The 21676-nt window shown below is 44.4% G+C and overlaps 2 protein-coding genes across 2 annotated transcripts in view; both read left to right on the top strand.

Moving 5' to 3' along the window:
• The window catches only part of ZBTB1 (zinc finger and BTB domain containing 1), a 28787-nt gene extending 17456 nt beyond the window's left edge, over positions 1–11331 (top strand). The window contains exon 3 of the mRNA XM_054635465.2: positions 5245–11331. Coding sequence (XP_054491440.1) covers positions 5245–5281 — 37 coding nt within the window. The 3' untranslated portion in view covers positions 5282–11331. The remainder of the gene's footprint in view (positions 1–5244) is intronic.
• A 1591-nt stretch (positions 11332–12922) lies between these two features.
• Positions 12923–15309, top strand: HSPA2 (heat shock protein family A (Hsp70) member 2). Its single transcript, XM_054634438.2, has one exon. The coding sequence runs from the start codon at positions 13022–13024 to the stop codon at positions 14921–14923; it is 1902 nt and encodes a 633-aa protein (XP_054490413.1). The 5' UTR covers positions 12923–13021; the 3' UTR covers positions 14924–15309.
• The last annotated feature ends 6367 nt before the right edge of the window (positions 15310–21676 follow it).

Raw genomic sequence — 21676 nt, 5'->3', positions numbered from 1 at the left:
CTTGTCGCAGACTTAAAGACCTACAAGATGAAGCATGACTAATTTGACTTTATAAAGTCTGCTGAAAGCTAGAAATTAGGAACATGTTTTCAAAAGCTGACATTTCTGTAGTTCTCAGCTATAAACCAGTTTTCTGTATTTTCTTCCAAAAAACTCCTAAAATATTGCTGTGCGGTGTATTCTTGAGATGTTTGAGTAGGCTGAGATTTTTTAGGGGAAAGATGCCAAAAATCAGGACACATTTTATAAATTAAGTGTCTTTTGCTACTTTTACAGTCACTTCCACAATTCTGGAATTAATTCTGATTTTATTTTTTTAATGCAGAAAGACAAATCTTAATTTGTAACAGGGCAGTAGAGCTCATGACTCAGGAATCACTTCATCATGACTATAAATATTCAGCCCTGAAACAAACAGCCCATGTTCCTTTTCATGTACTTGAATGGCCAGTGCCAGCTTCATAGGAGAAATGCTATTTGGGTTATTTTTACCCTCAAATATCTTGAAGGGTGGGGATTTTTTTATTAAGACATAAGAAAACAACGTTGTGCATTGTGCTTTTAGAGAAATGGTTGTCGGTAATTCACACAGATTCCCTGTGTAAGAGTGGCTGGAAATAATAAGAAATTTCTGAAGTTTCTTATTAATATATTAAAGGGAAGATAACAGAACTGTGAGATGAAAAATCCTCAGATGGTCCAAGGCCAGGTTTGACTGTCTCTTTTGTGTAGCCAGCATGGCACATCTCACCCCAACAACCTTGAGGTTCAGACGTGGTCAGGATCTTTGATTCTCTTGCAAGAAAATGAAAAGGTTTAATCCTTTCCTGTGCCTTCTGGCATACTAAAACCCATAGTAAATCTTCCTGCAGCTACAACCACAAAAACAATGCTGCATGTAGAATTTCCGGTGGGAGAAAAAACCAAAGAAATGGTTCAAGAACTTCCCTCTCTGACAAAGTTCTGCTGCATTTATTGTTTTCACTAAAACTCATGTGGGATGTGCATCAATGAGATTTTGGGGTGTACATTTTTTTGTTTGCAAATAAGACGTGACTTCAGATAAATATGTCTTATACTTCTGTAGACATCCCCAGACTCCTGACAGGGAATGAGTGCATCCCTTATAGGCCTCTAAATCCTGGAAGCTGTGTAGTTTGTCGGAAATCCACTGGAAATCAGGACTGTTGTAAATCCTTAGTTTCTCAATTTGTCTGTCAGGCAAAGTGCCACCAGTGTCAGCAATTGCTAAGGTCTCTGCAGCAGCTGTGTTGCCAACACAAAAGATGCAGAAATCACTCTTCCCCCCCCTCTCTTTTCCCTCATCTCCCCTGATGACAAAGCTGCTATTTTAGAAATGCACCCTTTCAGCTCTTTTATTTACCTTCTGGTTTTTGAAAAGGAAGATTTGCTTTCTTCCTGTTTTAAAGCAATGATTAGGGCTAAGAAGTTGCTTTTTTTCATAGTTCTCACATGCTCAGTTGAACCTACACAACTCAGTAATACCTGTTCTCTCCTTTTTAGGTAACCATCCCACTACATTGCGGGTGGTCACCAGAGGGACTTCTGCTTCTGACTCCCCAGAAAATGAAAGGGAAAAATAACATATTGTCCTTCTCTCCATGGCAAAAGCCCCAAAGACCATGAAAGTTTGTGGAAATGCAGATAAGCTGGCTAAAAATAGAGTTTGCTGAATACCATAAATTGCTTTTGGTTTTGGCAGCAGATACACCAGACTTCTGGTATTGGTTACGCTCCTCTTACACAAGTCGTTGTTAGGGCTTTTATTTAGGATGCTAAAGATGGTGCTCTGGTTTCTTCCCTGACTGTGGGTTTCCTACTGGTACCTACTGGTCGAGTCCCAGCTTCCAAATTACTGAGGTTCTGGTTTCCAGCTATTGGTTATTGAATTACTTAGAATAAATCAGAAACATTTTAAGAGACAAAATCTAAAGTATCCCTCCTTTGGGAAAAGATACAGTAATATTTTAAGAGGAAGAAATACAGGGTAGGATCTCTTGGAACTGATGAAGAAATTGTCTTAGTATGCCCCACAGCCCAGGAGAGAGCTCAGATGTCTGAGCTACATTGTTATCAGGTGAATTAAATAGAAGTTGTGTACACTTACATATGCTGTAAAATATGACACTTAATACTCTGCGTGCCTGGAAGTCTGAGGGTTAGCCCCACCTAGTCTGCTTTCAGATGGATTGTGTTCCACTTAGATTTTACTGGCCACTGCTGACACAGTCAGTTCTGCCAGAAAAAGACAGAGGTCCTGATGTACAGTAACTTAAAAACTGCAAAATAACTCAGTCAAGACACAAGAGATTTTACAGTAATTGTTGCAGTTCTTTCAGCTTTAGTTTGTTGTGCAAAGAGTTAAATAGTTCAAAGGCAGTTTCCTTTGGAGAATGTTTATTTGATCAAGTTCAGTGTGGCTTAGACCCCAAATAGAAATACCAACTTCAAACAGAGCACTGCTATGAGAGAAGGAATGAATAGTCTGTGGCCTCCCAGACCTCACAAGCTATGTTGGTTTGTTACACAGAGTCAAAACAAAGATGTCCCTTACAACACATATACATTAACTCAGTGTATTTCACACACCACATCTTTTATCTCCCATCTACTTCTCTCCCTGGTCCTTTGGGCTGTGACAAGGCCACTGAGATCCTGGCTGAACTACAGTCTCCTCAGTGAAAAGCATATATGGTGTGATTGGACCATCCAAGCTACTCAGATTGTTAGAGAGCATTAGGGGAGCTACTGCTCCTGTTTACTAAGACTGAAGTACTACATCCTTTGGATTTTGGAACAGTGCTTATCTTTGCTTCTTGGTTCCCTTTACATTGCAGGAAGCAGGGTGAAGAAGAACCCAGTGGGTGCTTCTCTTAGATGGAGCCTGGAAACTCTTGTGGGCTGAGCGTGTTATTGTTTTGTTTCTTCAGGTCCTTAGCTGGCTGAATCTTCAGACTTCTAATAAATGCACTAAGCCTTGAAAAAACATTATTAATGCATGATGAGATACACCAAGTTCAGCCACTGAACCTAAGAGTGAAACCCATGCAGATGCTGTTAGCGCAGGAACCTGGTATCGAGCCAAATCTGGAGAGCCATCTTTGATCTGTCTCCAGATCCTCCTTTTATTTGTAAACATCCAGCTAATCACAGACTTCCTCTGACTTTGATGAAGTGGAAGGAGCCGCATCCTCTGTAAGCGCTGGGAAGGGCTGGAATTGTGCAGCGGCTCAGGATGCAGGGATGGGGGTTCCAGCGCCATCTCGTGGCTCGCTGGGACCGCGCCTGTCCCTGTTCCCAGGGCTGGAATGCTCCAGTCTGCTGGGAGAGGGCGAAGCAGATCCTCCCGCGGCTGTGCATCCCCAAACAATTCTGTGCTTAGGGCAGCTGGGCGGTGTTAGTCTGCGAGGAGGGCACAAGGTTTTATCTCTGATCTCCCTTCCTGTGGGCTGCAGGCTCCCGGCAGTGCCGGCGGCTCCGTGTGTGCTACACCCCACCCCACCACAGTTGGCACTGATTAGCAGTGTTTCTGCTGTCTCATCGGAAAAATGTGATTTAATATTCACAGGCAGCCCACCTTCCTGCACTCAGAGGTGGTCCCACACAGCACAGCCGATGTATTTCAGGGAGGTGGTGGAATGAAGTTCAGTCACGTGTGTGAGTTGTCCATGATTTGCAAATGACAGAGATTTTGGACTGCAAAATGCTGGCTGACATGGTAATGAACAGCAATGGCAAACACTGATGTCCAGGGGAAAAACAGTACTCACATGCATACTGTAGTTAGAACATCTTTTTTCCCTCCTTTGTTAGTTTACCAAAAAAAAAAAAAAAAAGAAAAAAACGAGTACTTCCTGACTTCTGAGCTAGTCGTGTAAGAGTTACTTTGCAATAACAGCACTGGTCCAGTGAATTCCCCTCCAAGATTTTAAGAATGTGGCAGGCAGACATATGACCTTGCTGCCAGAACCAGCAGTACTTTGAAGGTAGCAGTTTGCCCAAGACATGTTTTCCCTGTTCACACTGCCCTCATGGCACAAAACAAAAGCCTTTTGTCCCAGCTGGCCTTTTTGCCCACCTTAAGTGTGTGACATAGCGCAGAGGGCAGATGAAATACCAGACAAGCCTGGGCCTGGCACATGCAGTGAGTGAGGGCCTGGCCACGCTGCACACCGAGGTGTGGAGCATCACTCGAGGCTTTCCTCTCCAAGGTGTGCCAGGAAATTCAGCCCTGAGCTGGCCTCGAGGATGCTTTGGCAGGTAAGTAATGCAAAGAGCTGCTAAACCTGGCTTCATGTGCAGCCTCTGCAGTGTAGACACAACCACTTGGGCCAGGACTGCCACAGTCTCATAGAAACACCAAGTGTAAGTTGTCCAGAAGTGGCACAATCATATACTGTGTACAGTGTGATTCACATATCCAGAGAAAGAAGTCAGTGTGCAAAAAAAAAAAAAAAAACAACCCAAGAACCCTGAGGATTGTCCTCAAAAGTTACAACCATACATTTCCAGTTTCTTGATTGTTCCTCTTGGACACAAAGCTGCTCATATTTGTCATGAACTAGTGTGGTTGAAAGAGACTTCCAGAAATTGTAAATATTTATATAATTTATCTGCATTTAACCTAAAATAAGAATTTGGGGGGTATGTGAGGGTGTGTGTGTTTAGTAAATACATAACAGTTACCTCTGAGTTTGGCAGGATTAAAAAAAAAAAAAACATAACCAAAAATACAGTCAAATATGAGGCAGTAAGAAGTATTCCAGAGTGGGGGTGTTCCAAGCTGTGAGTGGCTGAGGGGAAATAATACTTGTGCAATTTTTTGAGCATCCACTAAGCCAAGCCATAAACCACTGCTGGAAAGTAACACATACAGTATGAAAACTTGCTTCTGGGAGGTTTGGGAAGTGAAGTTTTTCTTCAGCAAATCTGTAGCTGTTTTGAAAACAGAAGGCAAAGGAAAAAGAAGCAAAAGTTTCTGAAACAAGATGACAACATTGTTTAAGATTGTGTTCTGGTGGGGTAGGGGTTGAAGGAAATGAATGGCTTTTTAAAAGAGTTCCTGACTGTGGTGGGTGCTCTGAATATAACTGAAGGATGGGTATTTAGAGCAAAACCACACATGGTGAGGTGGGAGGGACCACATCATGCTAGCAAATACAGTACTGCAGTGCGGGCTTCTGACTTTTAATATTTTTCTTGCATTTCTTTTCTGCATGGCAGTAGTGAAATAGGGACTTCTAAGCTTCTGAACAACTGAGAGAACCAGATTTGGAGAAGACATGAGGAAGAACTGGTCGGCAAAAGATTTCATAAAAACTCAGAACCTCGTGTGCCAGATCTGAATTGGCACCACCTTTGCTTTTTTGACATAACTGCAGCAGTCGCAAAAGGCACCAAACAGTCAAATTAGAACATGCAGTAAAAGTTGTTTTGGACTCTTCTATGTATCATAAATCTTACTTCTTTGTGACTATTACAGCTGTAAGAAACAAATTCAAAGTCTTTCATGGAGCAAACAGCCAAAAGAGGCAGATGCCAGGTGTTAAGGGCTGCACTGAAATGAATTTGCAAAATTTCTATCCACACGCTGGAGTGCTCCTTTTATGAAATATGGCTTCTTAGAGTTGCTGTCAAAAACTGTGTAGATTTTTTAGTTCAAACATTACAAGTGTATACTTATGCACAATGCTAAACTATCAAGTGTTAAAAAAGAAAGAAAAAAAAAAGAGTAAGAGGTGAAAAAAAATCTTAAAAACTGAGGACAGAGGGTCCCTGAGAAAGGACAGGATGGTGAGAGAGAGATCCAGCTGACATGATTTCCCCTGCTGCCATGATCATCACTTGCAAGCTGAAGAGGACCTTCCATGGAGCACAGTGCTTGTATGTGGAGAGTAAAGAAATGGTGCTCTGGTCTTTTAAACAGAATGGTGAAAATTTTTTACCGACAAGGAGATGAGTAAATGTAAAATAATCTTCACAGGGCACAGGGTGCACCTTGTTCTGGAGCTAAGCCTTGCAAAAGCTGGCTCGAAGAAGAGAATCAGACGTTCATGTTCAGATTTGAACATTTTAGGAACAGTAATGTTTCCAGCTAAATTAATGGGGGAGGGAAAAACCTTAACTAAAAAAGCAATAAGGCAGTAAGTGTTCCAAATTAGGGCAAGCATGAATTATAAAAATATCAATTTCTTTTGCTTCCCTCAGACAACAGTGGATCAAATTAAGACATGTAAGCAGACTAAACATGCTGATTATATTCTACTGTAGTTACATATTTTACTAATTCTACTCATGATTATAAAAGGATGTTTCATTGTTCACTATAACTGTTATCTCAAGAAGAGTCTGTCTATAATTTTATTTATAATTGGCATCATTTTCATTACTGTTGTTACAAAGTGTGTACAATATTGTCTGTATTGCAGCTTGTATAGGGCATGTGTCTGTGCTTGCTTTACTCTTTTTGAGTTTATAAAGTTACTATACAAATGCAAGAAAAGATGTTCAGATATCTTTGAATGTGATTCCTTAATCTAATTACGTAGCCCCCAATGTTTCAGCATATAGAGGTTGAAGGTACCAGCTCTATTAACACATAACACCTCAAACATTAATGCAGGTATTTGAAAAGCCTCCAGTGCAGCACTGGGATGCTGACACTTCAGTCCCAGTGGCTGTATGGAGCAAAGGGGAGGATGGTGAATATCTGGGCGAAGCTGGATACCACTGGGGACTCTGCAGGGAGAAGGCACAAGATACCTAAGAGCAAATGGGATGTGCTTTCTAGAGACAACATGAAGGACCTTAAGAGCAGGACCACCACAAAGCAGAGCAGAGAAGGGAATACATTTATAGCATCGCCTTCAATAGTATACAAAGTGTAGGACATCTAGAACAGGCTGTGACTGTTCTGTAACTTAGCAATTACTTCCAGTCTATGTAGAGTATCAGTAAAGACATTCCAGGTTTAGTTATCATCATCTTTAAAGCTTATTCTGTGCTTTGCAACAGTATCTTTAATAAAATACTCTTACAAATCTGCTTATTATTCTGATTTAATTCCATCTTATACCTGAGTTGGTAACAGTCTTGGCAGCAGGGTGAAGGTGCCACCTGCTTCATCAGCTCCTGTGTTTTTCCCATTCACCTGCCAATGACAAGAGGGAAAACAGAGATGAATAATTATCAAATAATCACAGAAATGAGAAAATGAGGAATTCATATCATGCTACCATTCAATTATTATAAAAACTGCTCACACTAAGCATATCAGTAAATCTGAGAGATTAATCACATACTGATCTCTGAGTAAGAAGTATTGGTCTTTGCCTGTGTTTACATTACACCATTTATCTTGTTTAAGACTTAGCATAATTTTCCAGCTTTACAGTTACTGCCAATAATTGCAGTATATTGTTTAACCCCATCACAGCAGTTCTAGGTAAAATTCTTTGTTTTCATTTATTTACCCCCTGGACCATATAGAGTATCCATTTAATATCTTCAAGCAAGACCAAGCAGAGTTCAGGTACATTAACAGATAAAATCAGAATTCAGAATAATCCTGGCAAGGTGCAGATGGGATCTGAAAAGATATTATTTAATAGGAACAAGTGCAAGCTGGAACCATACAAGTAAAGGAACAGCTGCTTAATTTCATAGAATCCTAGAATGGTTTGGGTTAAGGAAGGGACCTTAAGGACCATCTCATTCCAGTGCCCTGCCAAGGGCTGGGGCACCTTTCACCAGACCAGGTTGCTCAAAGCCCCATCCAACCTGTCCTTGAACACTCCCAGGGATGGGGCAGCCACAGCTGCTCTGGGAAACCTGTGCCAGGGCCTCACTCATCCTCACAGTAAAGGATTTCTTCCTTATATCTAAACTAAATTTACTCTTTCAATTTCAATTGAAAAAAAATCAATGCATTATTTTGGATCATATTCTGAGAATTAATCTGCAACATCATGATGTTGCAAATAAAGGTAAAAACTGAAATGTAGAAACTGGAGTGTCATCTGCTTCTTCAGAACCACCAAGGCAAGAGCTGGTAATGTCTCCAGTTTTGAGCATAGCACTTGAAAACTAAGAGACAAGGTGCATGCAGAGAATCCAGGAGAAAGCAGTGAATGTCTGGAAACTAAGAAGCCTTTCTTCCGAGTACAGGTTGAGTAATTTTAAGTAATTTTACAGAAGAGATGGTGGAGGGAAAACACAATGATTTTCATATAAAAATCTGGTTGCAAAGAAAAACGGAACAACTGTTTCTCATATCCAAAGTCCATATGAATAAAAATAATTGCCTTAAATTGCAAGAAAGGAAATCTTGGTTAAACACGAAATGAGACTAAATGATGTGTTGAGGTCATTTCTGATCTGATTCTGTGATTGCTGGAAAATATTTTGCTTTAAAGTCACTTGCTTAGGACTCAGTAGAGCTGGTAGTGGCTGCAAGAAAAGGAGGCTGCAGTTAAAGGATAAAGAACTCACTGCCTAAAATGCACAGCACACCAGTTTATCTAGTTAGCACTAGTGATACTAACTTCAGCTTTTAATCATGCCTTAGCAAACTGGCAGAAGTCTATGTAAATAAATGTGCTTAAAAACCACTTAATTATAAAATAATTATTCCTTGAAGCATCAAGCATTAGTTTAATCAGTGTTGACAACTTCCATGATTTTATTGAGTCTAATCAATCTGAGGCTGCCTGATTTCAGTTATAAGATGGTGTAATGAGCTATTTTGTTTATTAAAAAAAAAATAATAGACCTGCCAATTACATGGAAAATCCTAAAAGTGTAATCTGAACATATGGTAAAAATGAAAAAGCCAGAAGGTAAATAAAGCCACTAGGTTTATAATTTGAGGAGATCTGACTCACGAGTTTTGCACTCCTGGTTTGGCAGTATGAAATTACAGTGCCCTGTATTCTGCTGTTCTGACTATTTCCATAGTACTGATCACGCATTTGTGCAATTTGCCAAAAAACACGTTATACAAATTTGCAGAACTTTATTTGTTAGTCACAAAAACAAAGGAGCACTTACATAAGTAAGATGATGTCTTGTGGCTGCCCTTTAAATTAACAAGGAGCAGCTGTGCACAAAACCTGGAGGTATATAAATACAAAGTAAGTTACATAGTTCCCCCACATACACTATGATTTTTAATGCAACACCTTGTTAGAAGAATCTTGTCATTTTATATGCTGTTAGTTCTTGTCTGAATTCCAAGTACCAGACTTACATTAACAAATCTAAACAAGAGGAAGAATTTCAGTGGGGAAAAGGTATTGTGACAAAGTATTACTAGTTCTTAGAATAGCAGTTGCTTAGACTTTTCTGAACTGATTGCTGTATTATGAAATAATCCATTCTCACTGATACAATCTGATTATGCAATTTTTGGGATAGTTTTACAAGGGAAATGAGTATTAGGGAAATGGATACCAGAATTTAAGATCTAAGGTCTTCTGACTGCCAAACCTGAAAAAATCATTCATTGCATTTCAACTTTATCTTAATGATCCAAGTGGTTGATGTCTGATTGAACTCTAATTTGGGTTCAGTCCTATTTTTATACTCCATTGCCTTATGAAACACGTGGGGAAAAAACAATTTTCCTTTTATCATGATAAAGATAAGAATTGAGTTCTCAGTTCTGCTCCAGATACTGAGCTCTTGCTTCACTGAAGAAATCTAAATATCATCTTCATTTCTGGCTGGGTGGTGTAATGGAGAATAGCCTACAGCATATTACATAACACTGCTAAACAGGAAACATGGGTGCATAATCAATCCTAAACACAAATAAATGGATCAGAAAGAGGCCTGCCACTGCCAGAGGTGCCAAATTGCTGCTCTGGAAGTTGCTGTGAAAATATGGCTTACAGATTCAGGATGAGGGAATAACAGCCAATGTTTTGTTAAAGGGAAAATCAGACTTGTGCTGAAGTCCTCCCCATAAAGCTCACTCTTTAATTTCTGAACCAGTTGGTTTGGCTCACCTGTACCATGATTGCATATGAAGCAACATAAAAGGGAATCATGTGGCTCTTCCCATATGAGAGGATGACTACATGCATGAGTTGGTTCCCAAAGTGCTGACAAAAAGCAGGTTGGTAATAGCTCTGCTGAGAAGAGAGAATACGTCTAATGAGGTTTTGGATGGCTCCCTCTCGTTAGACTGGACTTTCTCTGAGGACATCAGTAAGAGGTGACGGCAAGAACGTCCTGTGAACTTCTGACTGAATAGGAATGAAAGTTAAAAAGCAGACCTAGACATATCATTGCACAGAAGAAAACAGCACCTGTGTGCCCAGCTGGAAAAGAAATACTTCTGCAACAACAGGCTAAACAGCCTCAGTGCAGAGACCTTTGGATTTTTCCTTAGGATGTCTCTTTACACCAGTAGCATTAAAATGGTGTGCTCATGTGTTCCTCCAAGATCTTTTCTCCAGAATTACTACAGCAAAACAACTCCCATGATGAAATAAACAGGACTGAGAGAGTACTCTCAGGGTGAGTAGTAATCCAGGCAATGCAAACACCTCTTTAGCAGGTTACCAGCACAACCATATCAGGGCCACACTAGTTATTGGGCAAGGAAACACCAAACAAGTTTTGAATGAAGCTGTTGTATATATTTTGTGCCTGATTTTTTGGGCTGATAAAACATATGGTTAAAAGCTTTGGGCCAAATAAAGGAAATGTCACTTCTAAATTGGATAAACCTTGTTCAATTACAGCTATAGTTAAATGAGACATCAGATTAATTTTGCTGCGAAGACTGTTTATTGTGTTAATCAATATCGTGTTATTTCCTACTCCCCTTGTTGTCTCCATCTACTGTTTCTATAAATATGTTTTTGAGGCAGGAGTCTTCTTTTTACTCTGGAATAACAGGGTCTGAGTTTGTGCTGCAGCTATTAAAACAGGTTTCTTGTGCATTATTAGTGTTCCTAAGGGACAGTCCTCACAAGGATACAAATAATAAACAACAGCAACTTTTCAGCTGAAACAGAATTTATTATCCACCTCTCTTTGTATTGCCCTGGCATTTCTCCCTGTCCCACATAATACAATCAACTGAATGAAGTGGCAGTGAATTACAGGAAGAGATGGTTCAGTGATGAATCAGTCCCTGGTCTAACTACAAGAGAAACCGACACCCATCCCATCAAAGAAATATGCACACAGGATATACAGAGCAGCTCCTGTAGGCAGAGACAGCTGATGGTTCCCATTTTCCAGTGACTTCTTTTGGATTGCTCCAAGGTCAGAACCCATGTGAAGAAAAAAAAAAAAAGACCAGGATCTATGGAAGACTAATAGTTATTTAAGCATGTACAATATGTATGGTCAGAAATCCAGGCTCTTCCATCACAAAACGAAATACATAATGCACAGAAGAGGTGGAGCTCTCATGTCTTGTAAAAAAGGCTTTGAAAAATACACTAATGGAAATAAGGATGTTTTTGAACAGGAGTTACAGTGCCTGTAAAAATTGTGTGAATACAAATCTCACTCTGGGAAAAGCTGTAACACATTTTCTATGAGGCCAGGGACAGCAAACTGTTGAAGGCTGGGGACAAAAGTAATGAAAGAGGATTTAAATATACAGTGACATTAATTCTTCTCTCACACAACTCCTGAAGTCTATGGATAGCAAACTTTTAGCAACACTTTAAAAGGAGCTGAAAAGGAGCTACTCACTAAGACTCCATATTAAAAAAAAAAAAATCTCAGGATGTTTTGCCCTCCTTACTAGAACTGGAATATTTTGAAGTGTTTGTCTCAGAGTACGGAGGCATAATTTGGAGAAACCACAGTGGATTTTCATGTTTAATATATTTTCATCAAAGCACTTTCCTACCTCCGAGTTAATAGCTCCATAGCTTTTGCTAAACGTAGGCGTGACGACATCTCACATTAGCACAACAGAGAAGAATTTGGAGGCGGTTCAAGAATGGTCACCACGCAGGAACACGCAGCAACAGGGCCCCCAGAGCCCCACCGGAGCCATGCCCTGAGCTCTGGTGCCGGGGCACGAGGGGACAGCCCGGTGCCATTCCCTCAGTTCCGAGGGGGGACAGGACGGGACAACCCGGTGTGGCTCCCCGAGTTTGGGTACCGGGACAGACACGGGGCGGGGGTGTTGTCAGCCGGCCAAGTTCGGGCGAAATAAGGCTAAACACGGGCTCGGCAGGACTTTCCCTCAGCGGGAGGGCGCGGAGATGTGTGAGGGGAGGCGTTCCGCCATGACAGTGCGGGGGTCGCCGCGGCGGGGGAGGGGTGGCGGCCGTTCCGCCCTGACAATCGGGGGAGAGGCTGAAGGGAGGTGTGTGTGTGTGTGTGTGTGTGTCAGGGAGGGAGGGCGACATTTCTGCCTCCCTGCGACCAAATAAGGGCAAATTCCCCAGTGCCGGGCTGAGCGCTCAGGAATTAGAAACACCGCACGGCGCGAGCGGCTGCGAACCCACAACCCCCCCACCCCGCGGGTCCGCTCGGGCGGAGCGCGGGGGCGTCCCGTAGCGACCGCACAGCCCCACGCCCCCCCGGCCCGCCCCCGCCTGCCATTGGACAGCGCTGCTGTCAATCCCCGGCATAACGTCATGTCAGCTGGAACTTTCTAGCTGAGGTTCGCGCCGGGGGCGGGGCGAGGGGACAGCACGTCCGCTGATTGGCTGAGCGCGACGGCGCACGAGAAAAACCCGGAAGAATCGCGGCCCCAGAGGGGCGGGCTGGCGGGTAGGCGCTAGCGGTTCTGATTGGCCAGAGCGTTGGGGGTGGGCACTCCCCGGCGCCTCGCGGGGGCGATTGGCCAAACGGCTTTTCGAGGGGCGTCGGGATTGGCCGTCAGGGTTCTGGCAGGTTCCAGAAGCGGCAGCGGCGGGTATAAAACGAGCGGCGGCGGCGCGAGCTGGTCATATCGCGCCGCGGCGGCAGCTGGAGCGGGCGGGGTGGACACGGGCGAGCAGCACCACAAACAGCCGACACCATGTCTGCCAAGGGGCCGGCGATCGGCATCGACCTGGGCACCACGTACTCCTGCGTGGGTGTCTTTCAGCACGGCAAGGTGGAGATCATCGCCAACGATCAGGGGAACCGCACCACACCCAGCTATGTGGCGTTTACCGATACGGAGCGGCTCATCGGGGATGCTGCCAAGAACCAGGTAGCAATGAACCCCACCAACACCATCTTTGATGCCAAACGCCTCATCGGCCGCAAGTATGACGACCCCACAGTGCAGTCAGACATGAAGCACTGGCCTTTCCGTGTGGTGAATGAGGGAGGCAAGCCCAAGGTGCAGGTGGAGTACAAGGGGGAGATGAAGACCTTCTTCCCAGAGGAGATCAGCTCCATGGTGCTGACCAAGATGAAGGAGATTGCTGAGGCCTATCTGGGGTGCAAGGTGCAGAATGCTGTCATCACAGTGCCGGCGTACTTCAATGACTCCCAGCGCCAGGCCACCAAGGATGCCGGCACCATCACAGGCCTCAATGTGATGCGTATCATCAACGAGCCCACTGCAGCTGCTATCGCGTATGGCCTGGACAAGAAAGGAACCCGGGCTGGTGAGAAGAATGTCCTCATCTTTGACCTGGGAGGGGGCACCTTCGATGTCTCCATCCTTACCATCGAGGATGGGATTTTTGAGGTAAAGTCCACAGCTGGTGACACCCATTTGGGTGGGGAGGACTTTGACAACCGCATGGTGAACCACTTTGTGGAAGAATTCAAGCGCAAGCACAAGCGTGACATTGCTGGCAACAAGCGAGCGGTGAGGCGGCTGCGCACGGCTTGTGAGAGGGCAAAGCGCACCCTCAGCTCCTCCACACAGGCTAGCATTGAGATTGACTCTCTGTTTGAGGGCATTGACTTCTACACCTCCATCACTCGTGCCCGATTTGAGGAGCTCAATGCTGACCTTTTCCGTGGCACCCTGGAGCCGGTGGAGAAGGCTCTGCGTGATGCCAAGCTCGACAAGGGCCAGATCCAGGAGATCGTGCTGGTGGGTGGCTCTACCCGGATCCCCAAGATCCAGAAGCTGCTACAGGATTTCTTCAATGGCAAAGAGCTGAACAAGAGCATCAACCCCGATGAGGCTGTGGCTTACGGTGCTGCCGTACAAGCAGCTATCCTCATGGGAGACAAGTCTGAGAACGTGCAGGATCTGCTGCTGCTGGATGTCACCCCTCTGTCCCTGGGCATCGAGACGGCTGGAGGAGTGATGACTGCTCTCATCAAGCGCAACACCACCATCCCCACCAAACAAACTCAGACCTTCACCACCTACTCCGACAACCAGAGCAGCGTCCTGGTCCAGGTGTACGAGGGTGAGAGGGCTATGACAAGGGATAACAACTTGCTGGGCAAGTTTGACTTAACAGGCATCCCCCCAGCACCCAGGGGAGTCCCCCAGATCGAGGTCACTTTTGACATCGATGCCAATGGTATCCTGAACGTCAGCGCCGTGGACAAGAGCACGGGTAAGGAGAACAAGATCACCATCACCAATGACAAGGGTCGCCTCAGCAAGGACGACATTGACCGCATGGTGCAAGAAGCAGAGAAGTACAAAGCAGAGGATGAAGCTAACCGGGATCGGGTGGCAGCTAAGAACTCCCTCGAGTCCTACACTTACAACATGAAGCAGACAGTGGAGGATGATAAACTGAAGGGAAAGATCAGTGACCAGGACAAGCAGAAAGTGCTCGACAAGTGCAAGGAGGTGGTGTCTTGGCTCGACCGCAACCAGATGGCTGAGAAGGAAGAATACGAGCACAAGCAGAAAGAGCTGGAGAAACTCTGCAACCCGATTGTCACAAAATTGTACCGGGGAGATGGAGGGGCCGGTGGTGGCTCTGGTGGCCCCACCATCGAAGAAGTAGATTAAAGAGGACTGAAGTAAAGACTGGTTTATGGACAGTCACTCCATTCTTTGCTTTGTTTTTTTTTTTTCTAACGTTTAAGGAAAACGTCCTTGCCGATAACAGAGTTTATTCTGTTGGGTGTGTATAAAGGCAGATCTGTCAGCTTGGTTTTGATAAGAGGGAAGGCACGTCCTGCTTTATAAGGTTAGTAATAGACAAATGTTGTTAATTCAGATACAGCTGTTTGTGTTCTGGATGTTTGTCTCTGTCTCTTCTAAAGTAACCACTTGACTGTTGCAGTTGACAAGTTTCAAGTTATGCATGAAAACCTTTACAAAAGATGAAAAAAAATTGCCGAATTTGGCTTCTGGAAATTTTGGTAATAAATAAAATGTTTTAAAAGCATAAATCTGTCCTCTTTCTCCTCTCTGTGAAGGGGCAGTAGTGGGGTGGGGGGCAGGGGTGGGGGTAAGGAAGACCTTTCTGCTGGTGTCTGTGGCTCTGGGGGGTGACAGCAGTGGAGCAGGGGGCGTTGGGCTCCGGTGGGGTGGCTGATGCCCTGGAATGGCAATGGGGGAGAGCATGGGGGCTCCCTGAGGCGAGCCCAGCTTGGGATGGGTGCTGGGGAGGGGGTGTCCTGGTGTTGCGGCCCCCCGGTTTCCTGGCAGAGGCAGTGGGAGTGCGGCTCCTGGGATTTTCACAGCAAGGAGAAATTCCCCGGAGTTGTGTGCCGGTGCTGTTTTGGGGCAGGACCTGCTCCTACCCGCAACCAGTGGCTGGGGCTGCAGTTCCCAGCTTGGGAATGCATCGTGTGCGTGCGGCTGGGAGAGAACAGCGGGGAAATGAGGACAACAGAAATAGTCCTGCTTGGCAGGTGGTGGGGCTCGGTAAAATAGAGACCGGCTTGTGGGCAGCTGTAAAGTGCTGAGCTATTCTTGGGTTGCTTGTGTGCTCGCTGAGCTTTCAATACTTTACTGTGTGTTTTCCTCCTCTTTAGACAATCAAAAGTAGAGCTGGGAGTGCTGAGTAAGGAGCTGGTATGCTGAACTTAATAGAATAGGCAAAATCCGTAGTGGTTAAACTCGTCTGGCTTTGCTGCAAACTGTCTGCAGAGCTCTTCATTTGTATAAGAAAGCAAAAAACCTGGCAGGCAGCTTGGGAGTCCGAGGCGCTGCGAGTTAATGAGCTCTCCTGCAGCAGCCTGGTGGCACGCACATTTCGGACTGGCTTGTCCTTTAAGGGAAAAAACTGCAGAGCAGTGGGCAGCTGAAGGGAATCGGCTGCCGTGTTTTGGTTTGTTGCTTGTTTGGATATCAGCAGCGTTGGTGTCTTGGGAACCGTGGTGGGTGCTGCCCTGCCAGCTCTCCCCACTGCAAACAGCTTTTAGGACTCTGATTGCTTAAGCTTGTAGGTGATGTATATTTAAAACAAAAATCTATAGTTAGTTCTTTGTGTCAAGAAGGGAGGCAACAATAAAATTGTTTAGTATTTAATAACCAGCAGAGATGTAACACTCTGGTTTACTACATGGATTTCTCTCAGCTTTCCAGGGCACTCACTGACTGTGGCTTTCTCTTTACTGGCTGCAGAAAAGGACTGCAGTCATCACAGGGGAGAATGTGAGGCTTGTAAAAAGCTTGTTTGATAGCTGTTGTTGCAAATGACTCAAAACCACTTCAGGTTTATGGAGCAGCTCGCAGGTAAATGTCAGTGCCATCACTGTGAGATTGAAGAAGTCGATTGCAGCAACTTCAGCACCTGCTGAGGGCTTCAGTGAGATCTCCAAAGGCAGCAGTCAGGCTCCTGGTGTTCAGGTACACAGCACTTTCCTGCCTGTTTCCAGGTACACTGCCTCTTGATTTCCAGGCTGTGACATAGAGAGGGCCCCTGGGAATGAGAAGGTACTATGACTTTTAATTTTATTTTTCCCCTAGGAATGAATAGGTAATATGTTTATGAATGGCACTAGATTTTCTATAAATGAAGAGTTGTTGCTGTAAACTGTAATACTTTGTCACATAAACTCTTAACCAAAATCCCACTACTATGGGATGACAGTGAGGAATAAGTAGCACTCATTTTCATTGTAAATGCAGGTTGAACTATTTTTTTTTCTATTAACCAACTGGTAATTGCCCTTGCCACATAGTTTCCTTTACTTTTCAGCTCTTGGTTTGCATTCCTCAGCGTCGCTTCCCAGTTATTAAACACAATTTTTTGTTATTTAAGTGTCTTGCAGAGCTAATGGAGCTAAATGCACACAGCAGACAGTTTGTCCCACGCCTGTGCTGTTTTCTGTCCTTCCTCTCACCTCGGCCACTGCTGCTTTGTGCCTGTTCCAGCAGTGAGGCAGTCACGGAAAAGAGAGCAGGGATGTGGGGTCTCCATCTAAATGGTGAAAGTGGCTGAGGACAACAACAGGTTAACACTGGGAGAGTTGTATTTTTTTTTTTTCCTACAAAAGAGGTGATTTTTTGGGGTGATACACCTAAGGCTATGTGTGGGGTATGTAAAGGATTGGAAACTTGTGCTGACTTACATGCTTGGGGAAAGATTTATAGTCTTGAGGCACAAAGTAGCCTTTCAAATATGTGAACAAACAAACCCCCAGAAATGCAAGAAGAAGAAAACTTGAAGAGCTCAGAGCTAGATTCCTTGCATTCATTCACTTAGTTTATAAAATAGAGAAAAAACTTCATGTTGATTTTCAGTATGTTGTACTAACTGTAGAGTGAACTCTGATCCTATTAATGGAAACTTGCCACTGACTCCAGTGGGTCTCTATTCCCCCCTCCCCTCCCCAGTTTCTTAAAGAAATAAAGTCAATTTCCCAAATGCTGCTCCTCATTTGCAGATCGGTGCTTGTGGTGCGTCCGTGTCCTTCTGGGGAGCAGTTGCACATTTCAAATGTATTTGGCAAAGTCAGGAGAGTAATCTTGTTTAAAATCTGCAGTTTCATTGCTTTTGCTCTCAGCGTCTCTCATCCTGTGCATGGTCCTGACTCACAGGAAAGCCAGCTGCTCCTGTCAAAATCCTGGGCTGGCTTTCTGAACTTTGCCAAGCTCCAACAAGGCTGTGCAAGAAAGACAAAGCCCATAAGGGAGAATGTAAAGTGCTTGTAAGTCCTAGCACTTGTGCAACGCCTGTATTAACTTTTGATGGCTCCATAAGTTTTTCTGATTGAGTTGGGATGGTGTTATTTCAAATAGAGGAACACCCGTGGCATTAACACTGGAGAATTTAATCACCCAAATTAAACCCCTTCAGCCAAGCCGTGTCACGCTGCAATTCCCTACCATAACTTTGCAGGCGAAAGAGCCAAAAAAAAAAAAGAGCAAGCCAAAAGCATTGCTCAAATCCCGTGCAGTGTGAGAGCCCTCGGAAGGAGCTGAGGACAGGAGAGGTGTGTGAGGGCAGCCCGTGGGAGCCGGGACGTGCTCGGACAGGCGGTGTCCACCCAGCCGGCCGGGTGAGTCAGCCCGGCCCCGCCGCTCCGGAGCGTCTGTTTGAAGTTGTGCACACAGACAGGCTGCAGCCCTGCTCATCCCTTGTGATACCATCTTCAAGGCAGGAATGAATACATCCCAGCAGCCTGCCTTTTATCTCTCGGCAGGCGCTGTGTGCAGCCCTGCAGGCTGCTGAGCATTTCTCTTGGGAGCTGCCTGTCATTTAGGTTCGCCTTGAAGGTTTGGTGCAGCCAAGGTAGGACACGAAGGATCTCAGGACTGCACCATAAATTCTGTCCTCTCCATCGTGAGGCAGTTGTACAGATACATATGAGGAACAGGAAGAAAGAGAAAAAATATTCAGGAAATTCACATTTCCAGTCTTGGCACTCACATTAAATGTGAGGCATCACATTAGAAACCATGGCCTTACACCCAGCATGCATACTTAAAGCTCCTTTTTTTCAGTCTTGTCAGTGCAGTGCAGGGTAACAGCATTTTGAACTCGACTTATCTCAAAGGTATTCCTTGTTTCTCCTCCTTGGCCCTGTGCCTGGCATGAGTTTCCCTAACTGTGTCCCTTCGGGAAGCACATGATGGTCTGATCTCTGCTGCTGCACCTTGGCACTCGGGAGTCCTGGGATGTTAAAGCAGCAAAGCATGTGGATGCTCTTACAGCAGCAAAATTACCTTCTCTAGTTGTTCATCACAGGAAAGTTATCACCCCTCCCTACCCCACAGCGAAACAAGTTATGCTAGTAAAGCCTCTTTAGCACACCTATGTGGGTCAGGTATCACATCTCTCTGCTGCTCTCCTCCATGTATTTATGCAGGCAGGAGCCTATAGCACAGACCTGCCTCTGGAGCAGATCTTGCTTGCAGCAGCGTGGTGATTATAGAGTTGGGCAGGCCAGCATTTCCAGATGCAACAACATATTTCACTTCCACATATGAAATGGCAGTATTAAAACCCCCTGATCCACCCTTGCATGACCCATTTGCCTTTACTCTCTCCTGCATCAAGAGGGTGGAGACAGAGACAAGCTGGCTCACCTTGTCATCCCAGTAACAGCACCAGCCAGGAATTTCAGAGAGGGGAGAAATTTCCCTCTAAGAGCCAACACTTTTTTTGTAGTCTTAAAGAAAACTGAGAGTACAGGAAATTTTTGCCCCTTTTCCACTGCTGGAGATATTCTCTCCCACCATTCAGGAATTGTTTTTTTTTGTATTGGCCTTTGCAAAAGTTGACAGATTTCTGTTGCATCCTGGACCAAGCAGTGTGAGGTTGTTCTTGCCCATGCTTAGGTAGCCAGTTGGCAGCACCTGTACCTTACCTGCTGGAGCAGTTAAAAATGCAACTGCTCCAAATTTATTTGCAGGTCAGCAGTTAAAAATCTATGTTGGCTAGGATTAAGGAGACAAAATCACTTGCAGAAGTGGTGATGCTGTGTACTTTGGCAGCACTCTAGAAACTTCTATGGGTTTAGGAGGTCTTGGTTGCCTTTCTATGTTCACTGCCAAGCACCATGAAATACTTTCTGTCAATCCTTGTAAGAGCTGCTGCACAGTTGCACTGACAGTCTGGCAATCACATGTCATGGATGAAAGCAGAATTTCTTTTTGCCAGGCTGTATGTAAAAATGTACACATATTTCTTTCAAAACCACATTGCTCAATTGGAAGACTCCTTATTTCCCTGCTGAAGACCTCATTCATTTGCATTTGTGTTTGCAAATGTTCCAGCACAGCCTGGTTAAAGACATTTGATGGTAGCTAGTCCTTAGTCCTACCCCCAGCACTACAGGTGGGAAATAACTAATTTTAAAATTCTGATAATGTAAAAAGTCTCTGTAATCCACAAAAAAACTAAAAGCCAGGATGTCTGCCATAATTTCCTTCAAGTTTTCTTCAAAGCTCACAGAATTGAATAGAGAAGATCTTGTCTATAGCATTTCTATATTAAGTTTTCACCTTCCCCCCCCCCCCCCCAATTTCTGGAGCAGGGAGATGGTTATTACATCCTGAGAAGAACTAGAAATTAGGCTATGGCATTTTTGGGTAAAGTTTGTAGATTTCTGACCACCTCAGAATACAGAATCAAAATCAAAATTTTGAAAATACCTTTTGAGTGTGAGGTACCTTTTAATACTTCTTCCTTTCTGTCAGAGGTACTTTATAACAAAAGGTTGATTGTTGGGGGGCAAGGCTGTGTGAAAAGGGCTGACAACTACTTGTGTTCAATAACTTCATCTGATAAAACCATGCAGGGGGAGTCATGGCACGAGGAGTTCACTAGAAGAATGTGCAGCTGGTTTTTCTGGCTTTCCAAAATGAGACTGCAACTAAGGGGAACTCCTGGGTTTCCCTCAGACCTTTGGTGTGGACTCAGGACCTGGTTTTGCCTTTGTCTGTCAGCACCTTCAGGCAGGCTGGAGCTGTGGATGTGGCTCTGAGGGCTCTGGTTCTGGGGCAGGCTGGTGCTGGGTGTGAGGTGGGCATAACGTGAAGTGGACACAACTTCTGGTTCCCCTCCACTGTAGCTACCAAACTGCCCTTTGCTTTGTGTTATCCACTGTTCAAATTGCTGAAAACAGGGAATTAGGAGCTTCCATGCTGCACAAAACTGAAGTGAAAACCTGCACCAATGTTCCTGGTATCTTGCCCAAGGGACAGTATTTATTCCATTCACACAGCATGATCCTGTTTTTAATGAGCAGGCAGAGCACTTGGCAGGTAAATGGTGTAGTCATGGACAGTATTAGCTACTGTGAAATTGAAATCTGTGCTTGTGTGTCCAATACAAACAGTAATGCACACATGGAGTCTAGTGTTCCCAGAGAAACCAGGGCTGACATTTAACAGCCCCTGGGAAAAGAGGAGGAAATTAATACAGTGGGTATGGGAGACAGGCTTGACACAGCAAGAATAAAGAGGCAGAGAAGAGGTGGATGACTGGATGGTGAGTCAGTGATATTTTTGTTGAGTTTATGCATTTGTTTACTTTCTGGGTGTGATATCCAAATTAAACATTAGATATACCTAAAGAATGGGTACATATACATATTGTTGAGTGTTCTCAGCTACTGGGATGCTCATGGACACACAAACACCACAAGAAACAACACTAAAAGAAGCCTATTAAGGGTTCAAGGTCAGTTGTTCAGAATTATGACAATTGGAGCAAGCCTGTTGCTTGCTTTCTTTGGGCTTGTGCCTCATAACCCAGTTTTTAATTATGCACTAACAGGTTTTTTAATTTTTTTTTTTCTTCTGCAGGGCACCTGCCTCAGCCAGTGCACACAATGGGCAGTGTAAGCTCTAAGAAGGTAG

Source organism: Agelaius phoeniceus, chromosome 6 (genome assembly GCF_051311805.1).
Source record: "Agelaius phoeniceus isolate bAgePho1 chromosome 6, bAgePho1.hap1, whole genome shotgun sequence".
Classification (NCBI taxonomy): domain Eukaryota; kingdom Metazoa; phylum Chordata; class Aves; order Passeriformes; family Icteridae; genus Agelaius; species Agelaius phoeniceus.
This window is presented reverse-complemented; position numbering and strand designations above follow the sequence as displayed.

Bases quoted from the DNA above. Each gene is read 5' to 3' on its own strand.
- HSPA2 (XM_054634438.2), top strand. From the start codon at position 13,022: ATGTCTGCCAAGGGGCCGGCGATCGGCATCGACCTGGGCACCACGTAC.